This window comes from Haliotis rubra, unplaced genomic scaffold (genome assembly GCF_003918875.1).
Source record: "Haliotis rubra isolate DU_JTF1 unplaced genomic scaffold, ASM391887v1 Scf33, whole genome shotgun sequence".
NCBI classification, from domain to species: Eukaryota; Metazoa; Mollusca; class Gastropoda; order Lepetellida; family Haliotidae; genus Haliotis; species Haliotis rubra.
The window spans coordinates 1,311,390-1,331,084 of record NW_025767002.1 but is presented as its reverse complement, the minus strand read 5'-3'; the positions used below and the strand labels follow the sequence as shown (position 1 = coordinate 1,331,084).

Sequence of the window (19,695 nt, the reverse complement as noted above, 5' to 3'; positions counted from 1 at the left end):
TGAGTCAACAGTGTCATTCCAATAACAGGAAGCTACTGTAGGACTTGCAGGTTCTTCATGCCAAACAAACACCTTTCTATATACATCATGATAGATTGAGGAGATTACAGGTGTACTTATTCATGAAACACTGTAAACATATGTACCTATTAATAAAGAGCACAAACACAATAACATATAAGTTAAACATTGTAAGATCCGATATGGAGGATTTCTAACACTCTCTGGTAAGTTGATATGATCATGACGTCATTTAGGCAACTGAAACATGGAAGTATGGACATTGGTGAGGTTTAACAATCATTCTGTGAAATTGGAAATCGGCATTTGTAAATACTGAAAACACATAGATACTGTATACCTGAGTGGCAAATAATCATAATTTTAAATAAGTAGCCATGAATTGTACAAAGTCAGTTGTCCATATAAGTTGCAGAAACATTTATGAACATATGCTTAAGAACATTAGATTTCCAAATGCAGATAGGTGCAACTTAAATATCTTTATTTACCATAATGTCCATCAAAGTGGGTACTGCTGAGCATTTTCTTACATCTATTTTTAATCATAATAATAATTCTCTCGCAATGTTTCACAACTTCAATAACTGAAAGGCTCTCAGGATATGATATTTCTCTGGCACTGATACATGATAGGTGATACATGATGCATGATACATAATACATGAAACATGATACATATGCTCATGCATTTGGTAACACCTGGTGTCACAACTGATTTTCAGTGATTTATTCATATGATTTTGACCACATCTTGCCCAAGAAATTTGTGTTTGTCAGATAAGTAAGACTGATATTTCTCTGGCATTTATGTTTTGATTCTGTATAACTTTACATCGATTCCCCACAAAAATGCAACATTAACATTATATTAAATCAAAGCATTCCATTTCACATAATTAAACTATAAATCGGGACAATATCAATAAATTAGTCAACCTGATGTATTCATTTCGATTCAGGTTGCATTTTATCATTAGATTAGTTATCTACCTGAATTATTTGTTTCCATTCCTGGTTTTTATCAGCAATCTCTGTTGTTTACAAATATGCAATCATTATATACTCAACAATAATACTACAGGAGAAAATTCACTTAATTTACAGAAAATGTATACCAAATGTGTGTAAAATTATTAGTGTATAGTAACAAACAATGATGGCATTAACCCTTTCCTCATCCCAATTTTCATCCCATGTACCTGCCAGTTCACAAATCTAAGACAACAAAACAAGCTCCATAAAACCAATTACACCATTAGCCAACATTTCCCTTTAATATCAATATGCACAGTTTCTTTATACAACCATATTCACACAAAGAAACAAAAGAAGTACAAACACAATTCTCACTTATGAAATACTACACCAACATTTTCTAGCCTTAAATCGGATGCGTTTGCTCTTGCTCTGCTGAAACCAATCGCCAACAATTAGTTGACGCTCATACCCTCAGGTTTTAATTCTAGATTGGCTATAACAAACTTCATTTAAATACATTTTGGTTTTAAAAGCATATCCAGGGTTTTCGGTTTGGGGAAAATGGTTTAAATATACAAGCAGCACTAAGTTGGGATTACTTGGTTACCATGACATCAACTGAAATACTGCTTAAAGAAGCATGGAGTCAATCTTGTTCACTCACTAACACACAATCATTAACTCACACTCTATCACTACTCACTGACACTCACTCACTCACTCATGCACTAACTCACTCACTCATGCACTGGGTGATACCAAACTGTTCAAATCACAGCTTCATCAAGTTAGCCATCCTGCTTCTCCCAAGCCGAGCACCAGGAAGATGAATGCAGGTCAGATATATACAACATAAATCAGTCTTCACATGTGATGTAATAAACTAATAGGCCTGACAGAGTGCTGTGGTCGAGACATCCCCTACCGTGATGAACAGCCCATCAGGCTTACCCTGGGATTCAGTAAACACATCAGCAACGCTTATCACTGACAGTTTTATGTCATACAATAGTGGCCACCTTTAATAACAACAAAATCTTAGATGGCCTGGATGTAGCTCTGTAAACACACATGAAAAGGTCTGTACGAATACCTGACAAAATGGTATGATTTACAATACAAAAAATCAGTCATTACCACATAATCTATTTCATTCCAAAGCAAGGAGGAGTGATGGATCGTGGCCTATTTTAATATTTGCCTATAACACGGGATACAGAAGCTTTGCTAAGAGTGACTGTGGCAAGCCCCGATGGCTACCATTCGATGGATGGAGATATAAACACTGTGCGGCTCCTGCACTGATGAATACACCAAGTCACTGCAGGAAAATACACACCACAATCAATACAGTTTATTTGTTTACTCAATCACATCTTTGTTTTCAATAACAAAGCATTAATTGCAGTATTAGAAATTATATGGTCCTGCATCCTTCAGGTTTTCTGATGCAGTATTTCAAATTGATCACATTTTCAACACTGAACAATGAAAAGAACCTCTGACTTTCAGTCTCATTTTGGACAGCTTCCTTTTGAACTGCGTCATCAATTTTTCTCCTCTATTGATCCACACTCATGGTGGCAGTGGGACAGCAGAGTAGAACATGCTTACCCAGTTTGAAAAGATACTGGTGGCACAACTAATCTTCAATGATCCAGGCACATTATTTGCTTGGCTTTAACAATCAATGGTATCTGGTATTCATGATAATCAAGGCTGATTACATATTTCAAAACTTAAAGTTGTAATAAAGTGAAAATAATTTTTTTATGTTTTTTTTTAGAAAAATATTAATATGTGGAGTTTTATGGAAAACTGAGTTTCAGTTTTGCTTGAAAATGTTAAACATTATATTGAAATCACACAACACAAGCCACAATATTTAGTGATGAAATCAGTTGGAAGCAAAACAGTGCACAAACACTCCAGGCTGATCACATCAGGTAGTCATGCACACATCCATTATCTCCTGCACTTGTACAAAGAACAGATATCACTTTATAAACAGGAATAACAACGGCCTCTGACATACTGTAAATGAGACATCCCATGTGGAAAAATATTGACTCACCTTCCACAAACCAAATAAAGTGACTTCTAATGCTGTTTTGCTGCATAGTGCTACGTCTACTGACGCTAAAATAGTTTTGACAATGTATCCTATTTTCTAAAATGCTTATGGCAGGCAATCAATCAACTATGAAAATGTTGAACAGTAGAAAACAACATTACCCCTAGTGCAATCAATCAACTTTGAAAATGTTCAACAGTAGAAAACAACATTACCCCCATGCACTGTGTACATTTCCAATTGTAAAAGACACCTGATGTCATCACTTTAAAAACCCTGAATATTTGCCAGGAGTGTAAATAACAATGTTATCATCGACCAGATAATTGACATAAAAGGTTATATAAATATCAAAGATTAATCATGAACTAGCTTTGAGGTCCATATCCTGAAGAAGTTTATGATCGGACATAAACTGGCGCAGTTTGGAATGTTCAATGTAAACTCCATTGCTGGACTGAAGGAATTGCTGAAGCTGATCAACCACCAGAAGGTTCCTCCGCGTCTGCTGTAGAACGCTGTGGATATGCTTTTGGGAAATTTCTCGAAACATCCTTGCAGTCGTGCTCAAATGTTCCCATTCAGCATTTATCATGCTCAGTCGCCGTCGAAGGCGTGTCTGTTTCTTCTGTAGACTATATCGAGCATTGACAGCATATTCCCTGTTTTTCTGTATACATGCTTTGGAGCAGACGCCAAGTGCTGTCTCCACTCGGAGACTCTGTGTAGAGTGCTGCAGCACAAAGCGGATTAGGTTGGGCATCGTCACAGCAATGGTGTCGGGGAAGACAACGCTGTTAGCTTTCCTGCAATGTACAACAAAAACAACATGTCAATAATATGTCATGTGTCATGTGACCTCTCTCATTAATGCTGTCATGCTATATCAGTAATATCCTCCCTATAATATTTTTGTAATATTATCATACATATCAGAATATCAAAGCACTTATCACTACGATTCCTCTCATGATGTATGTATAATGTCTTGTCTTGATATGATTCTCTTGTATATCAAACAAATATCCTTTCATTATCTATCTGACATTTAGATCCGTATTTCAAACCATGATATGACTAGAGTTTTCTGAAAGACTATGATACCTCTTGAAGACACTAAAATTAATTTGCCCAGCGTTCATCTTTGATCATTTTTACATGATTTTTGTTATTATCAGATGAAATGTTTTTAAAATCAACATGATGACTATGATCTGGATCTGGATTACAGGATTTCATTCAATGATTCAACTGACTTCACAATCTCTGTATCCACTGACAGAGTGAAAGCCACCACACTGACATTTTCACAAAACACATATTGATGTTGTCAAACTGTATGCCATCAATATCACTCTTGCCAAACCTCTAAAATATCAAAGAGGATCAAGACAAACATTTATTACTGTCAGTTCACTAAATCTTACATGGTCACCTCAAATCTTTTTACATTTTGGTCACTTTTCAAATACAGGAGCTACCTGAGTGAAAATTGAAGAATCTGGTCAAACTGCATTAAAAAGGACAAAACACCTACAAGAATAACATCTGTTCATTACAACCTCAAGATAACAGATATCCTTCTGCGTCCCACCACTTGAAAGATGGGAAGATATAGCACATGACCTGATCCTATACTCTCAATCACAAAACAAAATTAGCTAGCCCATCTATCAATCACCCAACTTCTTCATTACCAAAACACCACCAATCACCAATGACAGCCTCAAACGGTAATAAACACTTCAAACAGCATGACACAGACTAGGTCTTGGTCATACGTCATTCTCCATCAATTCCATGTCAGATATTCCAAATGAACACTGCCATTTGGCCCTCCATTTCTCTATCAGTGCCCCTCTATGGCCTGAATTTCCATGCTATTGGCCCAACGACTGATTACATCTAATGAACAGCTCTTTGTATATCATCATTTCCCGCTCTTAATGAAACTCCCGACCTACTCGGTGAATCAGTCACTCTGGTCAAATACATCATTTTTATCACACAGCTGTCAAGGGTGTGAATAGTCCATATCTGACAGTAAGCATTCCATAACCCCATTAGGATAGTTTTATGTCTTTTCTGTCCTCAAATACAAGTAAAACCTAATGAAATGTGCCAAGCTTGAATACTTCTCTTAGGTATTCACTCCTTTACTGTATTTACTGTTACAATAATACTCTAAGTTCTTCAAAAAAACACCATTTTTTCACAAAGAAGCAATGAAGATGTTTCAGATTTCCATAAAATATAATTACAACCATAGTTAGAAAATTAGTTTATACTTTCACTTGTCACATGATTTGCTACAGAGAAAACTTTATTCCAGATAGCTGAAGTTGAAGTCAACAAGGAAATGTCACAAGAACTTAGCATTTTGTATCTGTGCCATGAAGGCTAGATTTCCTGGCTACAAATGGCCTCCCTCAGCCTGAACCTGCTTTGGCAACTAAATGGATTGGGTGGTCAGATTCCGTGACTTGATGAAAGCATGTCATCATGCCCTGACAGCAAGGATAATCAACCAAGTCAGTGAGCCACTCCTATTTGTCGCCTCTGATGACGAGCATGGGTAGCTAAAGAACCGAATCTTCTCAGTGCCGGGCGGTGGAGTAGCCTAGTGGTTAAAGCTCATCATGCTGGGTTCGATTCGACAAGGTGTGAAGCCCATTTCTGGTGTCCAGTGTGGAAATATTTCTAAGGTACTACAGTCCGTTTGAGACAAAATGATACCGATCAATTGCAATCTAACACAAAACAAATAGACATTAAAGAATCAAACCAACGCAGAGTGCAATAAAAACAACAGACCAACACTAGAAATAAAATGCATTTGCATCTTAATTATTGTATAAGACATTTATGCCACCAATCTGGTAACAAACTTGAAAACCATCACATCAAATAAAAGTCAAGGAAGTGCTATTGTTTTCTTTCTGAAACAACTTTTTATTTTTGTGTCAAAAAATGTATATATAATGTTTTTCTAGAGTTGGTCTGTTGTTTTTATTGCACTGACGTTGGTTTGATTCTTAATCATGTCTATTTGTTTTTGTGTTGGATTGCAATTCATCAGTATCACTTTGTCTCAAACGGACTGTACACAGCTTTGCCTCAGACAACTGGGCTATCTGTGTACAATGAACAATCCAGAAATGGAAGGCACTGAACACGAGCATCTCATCACACTACTCTTGAGGTACCCACTATCATCCAAACTTACTATCATAGACATACTGTATATATTCTCCATGACAAAATCAGTGACACCTTCTCAATAAAACATTCTGAAAGAATCGTCTAATATTGAAACAATACTGCCTTGGGACAAGTCTTTATGAACATCCATTAAGACTTGGGATTCCTATTGCTTACAACTTCTAGAATGCCTCTCAAACAGTTTAATACTGCCTTGTACAAGCAGAAATAATCATTTAACATTGTCAATATTCCTTTTGCCGGTTACAGACATTATAGATAGACAGTCTAAAAAGATGAAAGACAAAATGAAAAATTGCTGTCAATCTTCCCATTAATCCTGTCAATTCGCCTCCACTTTTTCTCACAATGCAATCACTAAACTGATGAGGATGCTGACTTTTGGCACAAATCGTTAGCATATTACCATATGAAGAATCTTCAACACTGCTAATTGTGTCACCACTGGAATTTCTCTACAGCATATAGATCTGAAATTATCTTTCCATGTAACACAATGTGAATTCAAAAAGCTCACAAATGCAAATGTTTTCTGTCCTCTTCTCCATCCAAATCCCATATAATTTAATCAACAGTCAAAAAACAACAACTGCTGAATAACAGCCCAAATGGGAGCAGATATCACATAACAGATTGATCTAAGAGCATGAAATAATTTTTCCATTTTTCTCCTGCTACAGGATGATTAGGTTTTCGGTGTCAAAGAAAATATTTATTGTTGTTAGAAAGCAGTTTGTGCCCCATGTTGGCTTTGTTTAGAGGAGGAGCTGGCTTTAGCAGTCCTGGAGGGGAGGTTCTGTTGCGGACTGATCGGTTAACTGACTTTTGATGATCCCTGGGGAAATAAGCCTCGAAACAGATGATGCAGCCAACAGAACAGTATCAGATGAGCTGGCCATGGAATATACCGTAGCAGTCGGTGTGATTCTCGGGGAGATTCTTCACGCTTACACATCCATCATCTCCAAACTTCTTAGACTTTCACCAAAACCACATCAGCCATTAGACATTGAATGATAATTATTTCCATGTCAGGACATTGATAGAATTTGAACATTTTGTGCATATCATCAACCTTTGATGTCAAATTAAATTCTGTTTTTCTTTTTATTATTATGAGAAGAGTGGTGATAAGATCGGAGACACAAGTACATCCACTCTGAAATTACAGCCATTACACATTAAAGAAAAGGTTTCAGCACAGTACGTGTCCCTTATTTTGGTGGGGTTTATTCACAACCAGGCCCGCTCTAGTCAGTCTGCTAGGATATTGCATTGAGTCAATGGAGCCACACCAGCCAGTTTTCAGCATCAGTGAACTCAAATGGACGACAACTGGTGGTAAATGTGGTCGTGATTTGAAAATCTATCCCAGTTAGGAGAGCCATTACCTACTGAATAGGTGGGAGACTGACGTTGGTTTTGCATCAGTGTCAGCTAATTGTTTAACTAAGTATGTTAGGTCTGGGAAAAGCAGAGCGGTGTTCACAGATTCACCAGTTACTGCTTGGTGTGTGTAGAATGTTTAGGGGTTGGTTATTAGCAATTTACTTTGTAATTAATCCTGAGGATTTGGGTTGATAGATGTTGATTAAAACGTTGGGCTATGTCGACATGACCTTGGTGGTTTTATTCAGACAGTATTACATAATGCAACAGACTCATGCTTAGTCTCTGAAAATATATCATTTTGATAGAAATAACTCCATTTTTATTGAGTGAGTGAGTGAACTGAGCTTTACGCCACTTCAGCAATATTCCAGCAATATCACAGCGGGGGACACCAGAAATGGGCTTCACACTTTGTACCCATTTGGGGAATCGAACCCGGGCCTTCAGGGAGACAAGCAAATGTTTTAACCACTAGGCACACCTGAAAAAAATCTAGAGTTCTTCATTTGCATTTTTTGCATTAAATGAAATTTTGTTTATTATCAACAAACTGATGAATAAAACAAACTGAATGTTTTGTCCCAGTCACTCTATGTATATTTCTGTCAAAATGTGTACAATGAACTATGGTTATAATGGAAAAAAAATTCATGGACCCTTCGAGTTCGTTATAACACAAGTTTACTGTATTACATTGACACAGAACATGACACGAAAGATGAGCATTCCGACACCTGTGAGCTGCTTGAAAACAATAGCTTATTTCACATCACAACTCAAACAGTGTAATTTCTTACTACAGTTCCAATTATTCAATAACGTGCCAATGTGTTCAGCTTTTGATGCAATCCTTGTGAAAACACATGCAACTCTCGTGGTTTGAATCAAATGGACAGCAGCAAAATTTGCAGGAAGGGGATTGCACCAGTGTAGGATCTGACAAAAAGACGCCTCAATTGAATCATTATCTTTACACAAAGCATCAATGTCCTCATATGTATCCACGTCTTTTCTCCAACAATATTAATTTGTGATTATTGAATTCGCCATGTATTTCAAGTTACACAGTTTTGTAGATTAACGTAGGATGTGTTACCTTTACACTTGAGGTCAAATAATTACATGCAACATTTCAGGATTTCTATAAAACCGAGCAGTTTAACGCGCTTGCCTTTCCACAAAGCATGCAATGCATCAAAGAGGGAAAATTGTTACAGAACACAATAATGACGCTGTGAAGCTGGTTATCGTCCTCGGCACGCAACTGCAATCTGATTTACACAGCCTCAAGGGTAGCCATAGACCGAAATATGTCTCCTCATGTTATAACTGTTGTGTTATGTCTGCAAATCCACTTGCAGAAAGACAAAGGTCACCAACTTGAAGGATGGACCAGATGGCATGTGCCCTGTAGGTTGGATAGCCCTTCTGGCAGAAAGGCAAAAGACAAAATGTCCATGTGTTTTTCTGTCAAGGTAATCCATTTGATGTGACAAGTAGATGTCTTTTTATGCACTGTTCAGCAATATTCAAGCTACTTCATGTCAGCCTATGAGTGAGTGAGTGAGTTTAGTTTTACTCCGCTTTTAGCAATATTACAGCTATATCATGGCGGGGGAGACCAGATTTGGGCTTCACACATTATACTCATGTGGGGAATCGAACCCGAGTATTCAGCGTGATGAGCAAACGCTTAACTACTAGGCTACCCGACCGCCCAAGTCAGCTTAGGAACAACCAACTGTAGGTTGATAGCATGAGCAGATGGAATAATGTTTGCAGTGCACGCAAACAGAAGCAGTCCAATTGAAACCTTTTCAAATGTACCCTGAATTTTCAGAATTTTGTCCCTAAGCTATTCAATGACATCATTTCGGTTTTGAGAAAAAATGCCCATTTTGAAACAAAGAGCTCTTTTCAAATAAGTACTTACATAAAAAAATGCTATGCACTTCAGATTGATCAATATTACTTCCTGTTGGTTCAAATACATATAATGACTTAAACATACCCCTGGCTCCATTACATTAACTAGAAAGCTGACTTGGTTGACATATCATCTCATTCCAATTGCACAGATCGATGCTCATGATGGCAATCACTGGATTGTCTGGTGCAGAGTAGATCATTTACAGAACGCCCAAACACAGCTGGAAATTGCTGAGTGTAGCATTAAATAACAAAGAGAGAAACATTCGGAGATTCACTCACTCACTCAAGCTCACACACTCTCACTCACTCTGGTATACATCTCACTTATCAGGCTCCATCAGTTTCCATAAAAAAATCACCGTTTCTAAAACACAAATAAAGTGATAAGAAATTTTTACTGCAAAATGCTCAAAATCCAAAGCTGTGTAACATTATCTGAAATTACTCACATATTAATCTTCTTTTAGGCAACATTGAGAAAGCTTTGAATATTTTAAGGAAAAATTGCTCACATCTTTCATTCTGGATATAATACAGTCTTTGCCGCAACTCATTTGCATTGAGGCACTCTATAATCTTCTCCATGGTAGGAGCTCATTATCAATATGTGATGAAAGAAGCCTGCATTGAGAGACACTTTCTTCAGTTACAACAAAATTATTCTTCATTCAGATATATCAATGAAGGTCGCCCATCCAACCCCAAATAATCACTCACAGACAGAATAACAACCCGACAGTTGTATTATAGTTAACGATGCTTCAGCAGATTCAAGTGACTCTTAATAAAATACCTCTTTACTTTTTTAAGATTGAAAAAGCAGTTTTAGTTATTTCTGTCCAGCTTGTTGATGATGTAAGGACTGGAGACAATGACTCAGAGACAAAAGACACTAAAACTAAAGTATCCTTTCTTCCTGTGTGACAGTTCAGAGGTCTCAAGTAAGCCGTCACAAATCAGTTGAAAAGCGTGTAGGGGTCTAAGCTGTGTCTGGGCCTGAGGTTTCGAAGTTGATTGAAGTTGCATGGTATCCTTGAAACCACTCACGAAGATGGATATGTTCATACACGACAGATGGATCCGAGCCATTAAAGTCATGTCGTTCTATCAAGGGGCTTAACTCAATGTGTCTTCCTGGCTCTCTGTCCATACATCACTCTGGTCACCAACCACACCACCATCCGGAACATGCATGTACATAAGCACACACATGCAGATGCACACACAAATTCAGGAAGATGAGTCTGAAGTGGTCAAAGTGTTTAGAGTGATATGTTGTTCTCACTCCAGCAGGTTTATGTTCCTTTGTTTTCCACCACTTTTAGCAATATTCCAGCAACATCACAGTGGGGGACACCCGAAATAGGGCACCGAAACATATTGTACCCATGTGGGAAATTAAACCCAAACCCAGGTCTTCGGTGTGACAAGCGAACGCTTTAACCACCATGCTACCTAACTGCCCCTTCATGAGGGAAAGAACATGGTCATAAGAGGCGACTAACGGGATCGGGTGGTCAGGCTCGCTGACTTGGTTGACACATGTCATTGTATCCCAATTGTGCAGATCGATGGTCATGCTGTTGATCACTGTATTGTCTGGTCCAGACTTGATTATTTACAGACCGCCGCCATATAGCTGGAATATTGCTGAGTGCGGCATTAAACAACAAAACCAACAAAAAAAAACATGATGGAATATGGCACTGTTTTGCATGATTTAATATATTTTAACAGTTTTTGCTATATGCTTATTCTGGCGTAATGACGTAAATAATCAAATGTTCTTCTGAGCAAAGATCCATGCCATCAGAGTACATGGAGATTCAATCAACCAAGTCATTGATCACCAAATCCATTATTGACCATATGTTGAGGGGAACTGATTCTAAAAATGGGGTAGAATTATACTGACATGAATGTAATCGCAGTCATGAAACAAAGTCTTTGTTTCAACCAGTGTTAACAATAGATTCAGAAATGGAAATGAGAAAACAGAAAGATCACAAGCATTTCTAAGAAGAAGAGACCCTTTACACTAAACACACTGGAAAACATGCAACACTCAATTATACAATTGTCGTGCACACAGAAACGCTATGGGACTGTGATCTTTTCGTTAACAACTCAACATGCTCCCTTAGGTCGGCAGACAATTCCCATCGCAGTCCCTCACTGAATGACTCATTCAAAAACATGACAAAAACACATCAACTTCAAACAGGATGTAAAACACCCAAGCTTGAAATTTGGGTGAGTTTCTTATCAGGAACATAAAACGGTACTGTCATTTATTGCAAGGAGCTCACACTAAGGTCATTTACTTCTACTTTGATGTTGAGCAGAGATTTAGTCACGTTCCAGGACAGTACTGGCGATTGATGGGAGATAACCCATGGCACATTTCTTCCCCTCGCTTACCCATAAAGACCTCCATCCTCCCAGCAAACACCAAGAGTAATTAAGAGCTGTAATTGCAGCTTGTCCAGCACAATACTCTGTCTAATCAGAAGCAAATAAAGAGGACAACTGCGCTCGTTTAAGCTGAGATTAAGTGGATTCTCATAGATTCCAGGAGATTAGCGCCGCCCATCATTGCAATGAAGCAATGTTTGCTTAATGTTGACAATCTTGCAGCTAAGCCACTCTAAAGGGATAACAGTTGTAATCAGACGGTTGGAAGTCCAATCAGAGTCAACAGTCAAAGACGATACGAGCAATATCAACATTGTAGTGTTAAAGGAGAGGTGGTGATTTATTGCATATCAGATTCTTACACAGATCAATACTCCTTTATTATAACCACATTTGTGTTTATTACAACCTACAAACACTGTGGTGATAGAAGACAGAACTGTGTCAGGGGAAAGCAGGAACTGGGAGACAGTGTTATCTGAGTGAGATAACCTTTGACCAAGATTCTAGTACACTGTACCGGTCATCACAGCATCAGCGCCATCAGAGATCAAAAGGTAAAGTCAGTGTGGATGCTGCTTCTCAACATCAGCTCATCTGTCAGAAAGCAAATGCTATCGGCTTCACAATCTAAATGCTTACAAAGGAAGGGACAAGGAGCAACATATTGCCAATTCTAAATTGGAACCATGTATGCTCTATGGTATTGATCAAGATGACAACAGGCACCATCACAGTAGTTACACACTGGGAGAGAATGGGTCTGTGAATCTTGTAGTAATGTGTGCTGGTACATCCTGAAGAGAACCCTTCAATCACATTTCATGATATCGTGATACTGCCTGAGGTGATGTTTGCTTTTGTCTCGAATTTGATTTCTACCACAGAGATGCCAACCCCAAACTGTTGCAAATAGTTTCAAGGATCAAAATTAGTAGTTCGACCATAAAATTAGTAGTCAACTAAATACTTAAAATGATGATAATCATGAGATAGATAATATGACACTAATCAAGAGTGAAGCTTTAATATTAATTTCCCACACATCCAACAGCAGATTTCAAATTATCAGCATTATATTTCTTCTTCTGGTCTCTTTTTGACGAAAATGTATTTAATCAACGAAAATATATCTTTTTGTCCATAACCAAATTTTAATGAATTTTCTTCAAATTTCATAGAATTTCTAGTGCAATCGTATTGGCGTAGTTTGGGGCTAAAATTCGTAGCGACTACGATAAAATCGTAGATGTTGGCATCTCTGTTACCATTGTGTGTTTACATAAATAAAGACTTTGCTGAGAGTGAGTGAAGGAGGGAGGAAGGGAGAAAGCATGTTGAGATGTTTACCATTATGGTTAAACCTATAATGAGTGAGTGAGTGAGTTTTACGTCGCTTTTAGCAATATTCCAGCAATACCATGGCCGGGGACATCAGGAATGGGCTTCATACATTGTGCTTATTTGGGGAATCGAACAAGGGTCTTTGGTGTGACGAGCGAACACCTTAACCACTCGACTACCCCACTGTCCCATGAAGACAGGTATATGCTGACAAATCTAGTAACATAATCAGGCCAAATCTATAAATCATACAATGACCATGTGCAAGCGTTTCACACAGAATTGGCCATCTGTGACCCCTATTATTCCTAAACACTCCAAACTGGTCACTCATGATATGAAAACATATAAAAAATTCTTTGTGGTTTTAAAAAATATTTACATTTAGAGAATCTTTCCCAGGAAATTATTTTGAAATCAATCTGTAAAACATTTTTCCATTTTACAAAAAATATTTGAAACAAACTAAAAGTTGGTGTGGCCTAAGAAAGATGCTTTGACCAGTATCCAGAACAGAAGTCGCTACTATCAAATACTTATGATAAAAAGAAACTACAAATTTATGACCATTTCCATTTTTCTTTCAAACCACAGGTCAGCTTAAGAATGTCATAAAGGTGGAACTCAATTCTCCAGAGACCATTGTAATAGTTCATTAATTTGATGAACTTGCCAGCTTGCCCAGCAAAAAGCTCCTTTTATCTTTCCTCAAGCGTACTTGTGGCTCCAGGATTAATCTCCCAGCCATTTTCTAAAAGATAAATTCTCTTTTTTCTTTCTGCGCTGCATATACTAAATGACAGATGAGAACATACACAGACACCTCGATGCCACTGACCCCACCAACTGACTACACGCCTTGGGGAGTGACAATCTTAAAAATAGATAAGACTTGCATTTGAAATGTTCAATCAAATCCTGAAAATGTAAAACAGTACAAGAAAGATATAAAAAGCCATCTTGAAAAGCGTCTTCAAGACAAAAATCAAATGAAAAGAAGAATATGTTTGCATTATTATCCTTCCATCCTCGCCAAAAGCATAAAACATTCTTGATAAATGCACATAATTGATGAAATGATTTGCAGTTTGATAGTCATGTTACCATTTTTGAACTAACATCACTAAATGATTTGGGCAGTGGGGTAGCCTTGTAGTTAAAGCGTTCGCTCATCACACTGAAGACCCGGGTTCGATACCCCACATGGGTACAATGTATAAAGCCATTTCTGGTGTCCCCTGGCGTGATGTTGCTGGAATATTATTAAAAGTGGCATAAAACCATACTCACTCCAGGGTTTTACATGACGCTTGATTCCTGCGCATTTGACGAACAATTTTGTAAACGACTCTCGAACTATTTTCATATGAGTCAAACTTGACGCAAGTTTTATGGGTGGCCCTCACAATTCAGTTCAATAACATCGATTTGATAAGCAAAATATGATATTGTTCGATGATAGTCTGACTTTTACAGAGCTGTCAGATTATTCCAGAGAACTCAGAGGAGACAGCAATCCTGGCTGTTTGAATTGAACAATGCTGTAGTTTCATTTGGTTGTGTGACATACACAATTACATACTGAGAATGATTAACACAAAGAAATATTAAAATTTTAATGACTCCCAAATATTGAAAATGACTCCCAAAAATAAATATTGTGAGTCACCTTGACTCCCGTTTTTAAAAGTCTTTGTAAAACCATACTCACTCACTCACTCACTCACTCACTGATTTGACAATGACAGAAAGAGAGGGGACAATGCCCTCATACCCTCCCACCTTCTGGAATCCAGAACTGAATATCTTTCATCCATTATGCACAAGGTTTGAAAATAGGTAGGATTTTGTTTGTCAAGTTGATGTTTAATGCTGCACTCAGCGATATTCAGCTGAATGATGATGACCTGTAAATAATTGAGTATGGACCAGGCTATCCTGTGATTGATATTATGACTATTAAGTCAAGGAGCCTGGCCATCTGGTCCCGTTAATCGCCTCACTGGAATTTGGGTCACTAAAGATGAATTCTACTCCGAATCTTCATAGGGCTGAATTAAGCATGGATTCATGTGGTCCTTAGCTGAAGAGATTTAAGGGAGGTGAGGTGAGGTGAAATTGGGTTTAACGTCGTAATTGAGAATATTTCTCTCATATGACGACGTGCATGCATCTGTATGTATATGCGCGGCTGCTTGTACTAGCCCAGACTGAAGCTGGTTTTATAGTGCTAGCCCACTGAGATACCATGCCGCAGTGAAGCATGAATACCCCACTCAGACACATTATACTGACTCCGAGCCGACCAGTCCTTGTACCCATTAATGCCGAGCGCCAGGCAGGGACCAACAAGTACCATAGTTTAACGTCTTTTGGTATGACACGGTCGGGGATCGAACCCGAGATTTAAGGGAATTTGACTGCCTAACCAAACAAATGTTTTAAGGTTTATCTTTTATCTAACCCCCCAAAACACCTGTAACAGATAACTGTTTATCTACTGGATGACAATAGCGTGAGCACAACTTGTGTTGCACTCTTATACTGACCAATGTCAGAGATTGCATTATGCTGTCTTCTGTTTTTGCAAGTTTATTGTTAAATAAGCAATCTGAAAAGTTGTCATTGTTGATGTTCAAAATATATCAATGTAATCCACAGATATAGTATGCAAACAATTTCACATTTACACCTCAACAAATGCAATCAGTTATTCAAGTCAATTCTTAGAAAATACAAACAATACACAGATACTCTGAGCTCAAACCTCGAGGACTGAGTGTCATTGAGAACACTGATTACAATAGATGATCTTTTTGTTTTAATTCAGCTACAAGAAGTTGTTACAAACAACACAGTCTACATTTTCAGAAAAAAACAATATGATCATCACACAAATCACATGGAATGTCCCTGGAAGTCCTGAGCCTCACAACCAGTGACCTTTAACACGTATACTTCCATGCATCTTGTCCAAATATGGTGAAGTATTGGAAAACGCATTGATCCAACTTTCAGAATCAACAAATACAGGCGATTTTTCTAACTAAAACCATGTTATCTGATTATGATTAATAAATAATCATAATCACTGGGGCAAGTGCTATTTTGTAGAATGCCCTATAAATAAAGTATGATAAGTGAGACTTTATGCTAGCAGGAGAAGTGTTCCTGCAACATAAGTATCTCAGCAGTGAAATGAAACAACATGGTCAACAAGAGAGTGAAATAGGGGATCGGGAGAGTGACATAGTGTATCAGGAGAGTGAGTGAGTGGAAAAGGAGAGTGGAAAAGTCATATCTTTGAATGCATTTAGACTGACTGACTGACTGACTACGCCGCTTTTAGCAATATTCCAGCAACATCACGGCGGGGAGCACCAGAAATGGGCTTCACACATTGTACCCATGTGGGGATTCGAACCCGGGTCTTCGGCGTGACGAGCCAATGCTTTAACCACTAGGCTACCCCACCGCCCCGAATGCATTTAGAAGTGTAAGGAAGAGAATTTTATGGATGTCAACTTCTTTATTGTTCCCTATCCACTCATTCACTCTCAGGCTCCACTATCTCACTCTCCTGATCCAGTCTCTCACCCTCCTGATCCAGTCTCTCACTCTCCTGATCCAGTCTCTCACCCTCCTGATCCAGTCTCTCACCCTCCTGATCCAGTCTCTCACCCTCCTGATCCAGTCTCTCACCCTCCTGATCCAGTCTCTCACTCTCCTGATCCAGTCTCTCACTCTCCTGATCCAGTCTCTCACCCTCCTGATCCAGTCTCTCACCCTCCTGATCCAGTCTCTCACCCTCCTGATCCAGTCTCTCACTCTCACTGATCCTGATCCAGTCTCTCACTATCCTGATCCAGTCCTCAGTCCTCTCAAACTCTTTCTCCTGATCCAGTCTCACCCCTCCTGATCCAGTCTCTCACCCTCTCCTGATCCAGTCTCTCTCACACCCTCTCCTGTTCCAGTCTCTCACTCTCCTGATCCAGTCTCAGTCTCTCACTCTCTGATCCAGTCTCTCACCCTCCTGATCCAGTCTCTCACCTCTCCTGATCCAGTCTCTCTCACCTCCTGATCCAGTCTCTCACCCTCCTGATCCAGTCTCTCCTGATCCAGTCTCTCACCCTCCTGATCCAGTCTCTCACCCTCCTGATCCAGTCTCTCACCCTCCTGATCCAGTCTCTCACCCTCCTGATCCAGTCTCTCACCCTCCTGATCCAGTCTCTCACCCTCCTGATCCAGTCTCTCACCCTCCTGATCCAGTCTCTCACTCTCCTGATCCACTATCTCACACTCTTGATCATCTCTCCCAATAGTCTCTCTCTCTCAGGCTCCACTCACTCCCTCCCACATCCACACCCTACTACTGATGCAGCTCTTACCTGTTGGCTGGAAAGAAGATGAGGGAGGGAAAAGACTCTACTGTAAACTCCCATGGAAGATCATTGGTGTCACCATTCAACCTGAAACAGACAAGGCACAAAATCAGTGTCAGTCAATACCAATTCATGAACTTGACCTTAGCTCCAGAGGGCTGACATTAAGAATGATGTGAGTGAAAAACTGAGAGAAATGTTCTCTGGTGCACCAATGACAGGATACGGCTTACACATCAGGGAATACGATATGATATACCCTCTCTGTTGCACTGTACCATGAGCTCTCTGCATGGGTTTCATCCAATCATATTCCCCTGGGGGACAAGTCTGAAAAGCTTTAGTATCTAACCACGATGTTGATCATATACCACATCTAAAAGTATTTAAGTGTATTTGTCACCATATTTCCACATGAGCTGCAGACAACAATATGTTTAGGCTCTGTGCATTACATACATCTAAAGTCAGTGCTAATATACACTATGTGATGCCAGATTAACCTACAGAGGTCAACGAAATGTCTGCTGATATGACGGCAGGATATACTGAATAACACTCAAACAATATTCCAAACCTTTACAACTATCTGGAAGCCTTTAGACATGTTAGATTGGGTTACCTGTTTGCCCTTTCATGACTGCAAAATCTCTACATAGTGAACTATGTAGCCTCATAACAAACAAAACTGCCCGGAACCTCCAGATCTGCACAGTGAGCTGTGTTGCCTCAGACACGTTAGAGTGGGTCACTTGTGCGTCTTCATAACAGACACGACAGTCTGGAAATTACGAGATCTGCACAGTGAACTATGGTGCCTCAGACACATTAGACCAGGTCACTTGTGCGTCCTCATACCAGACACGACACTCTGGAACCCCCCGATCTGCATGTTCTACCAGGTCACTTGTGTGTCCTCATAACAGACATGACAGTCTGGAACCCGCAGATCTGCACAGAGAGCTATGGTGCCTCAGACACTTAGACAGGGTCACTTGTGCACCCTCATAACAGATACAACTGTCTGAAACCCCCCGATATGCACGTTAGACCAGGTAAATTATGCACCCTCTGCATACCAGGTCACACGTCCTCTAAACAGACTCACTCTGGAACCCCCGATATGCATCGTTAGACCAGGTAAATTATGCACCCTCATAACAGACCGTGACAGTCTGGAACATCTGCAATGTTATACTCTGGACCCCTCGATCTGCACGTTAGACCAGGTAAATTATGCACCCTCATAACGGACACGACAGTCTGGAACCCCCCGATCTGCACGTTATACCAGGTCACTTGTGCGTCCTCTAAACAGACACGACACTCTGGAACCCCCCGATATGCACGTTAGACCAGGTAAATTATGCACCCTCATAACAGACACGACAGTCTGGAACCCCCCGATCTGCACGTTATACCAGGTCACTTGTGCGCCTCTAAACAGACACGACACTCTGGAACCCCCCGATCTGCACATTAGACCAGGTAAATTATGCACCCTCATAACAGACACGACAGTCTGGAACCCCCCGATCTGCACGTTATACCAGGTCACTTGTGCGTCCTCTAAACAGACACGACACTCTGGAACCCCGATCTGCACATTAGACCAGGTAAATTATGCACCCACATAACGGACACGACAGTCTGGAACCCCCCGATCTGCACGTTATACCAGGTCACTTGTGCGCCCTCTAAACAGACACGACACTCTGGAACCCCCTGATCTGCACATTAGACCAGGGAACCCCCCGATCTGCACATTAGACCAGGTAAATTATGCACCCTCATAACGGACACAACTATCTGGAAAGTACAAGGTCTGCACAGTGCAGCAGGCTCCCACATGACATACATAATTATGAAGCCCAAACACAGATGCCAATGTCCTCTGTTTAGCCTCTCTTGTCACACATTGTAAACTGTTGT

At 39.5% G+C, this 19,695-nt stretch overlaps 1 protein-coding gene across 1 annotated transcript in view; it reads right to left on the bottom strand.

Annotated features, from left to right (window-relative positions):
• Positions 1 to 793: 793 nt before the first annotated feature.
• Positions 794 to 19,695, bottom strand: part of LOC124284104 (thioredoxin domain-containing protein 11-like) — a 70,564-nt gene continuing 51,662 nt past the window's right edge. Inside the window, exons 14-15 of the mRNA XM_046720162.1 lie at positions 17,770 to 17,850; positions 794 to 3,882 (exon numbers count right to left, since the gene is read on the bottom strand). Coding sequence (XP_046576118.1) covers positions 3,438 to 3,882; positions 17,770 to 17,850 — 526 coding nt within the window. The 3' untranslated portion in view covers positions 794 to 3,437. The remainder of the gene's footprint in view (positions 3,883 to 17,769; positions 17,851 to 19,695) is intronic.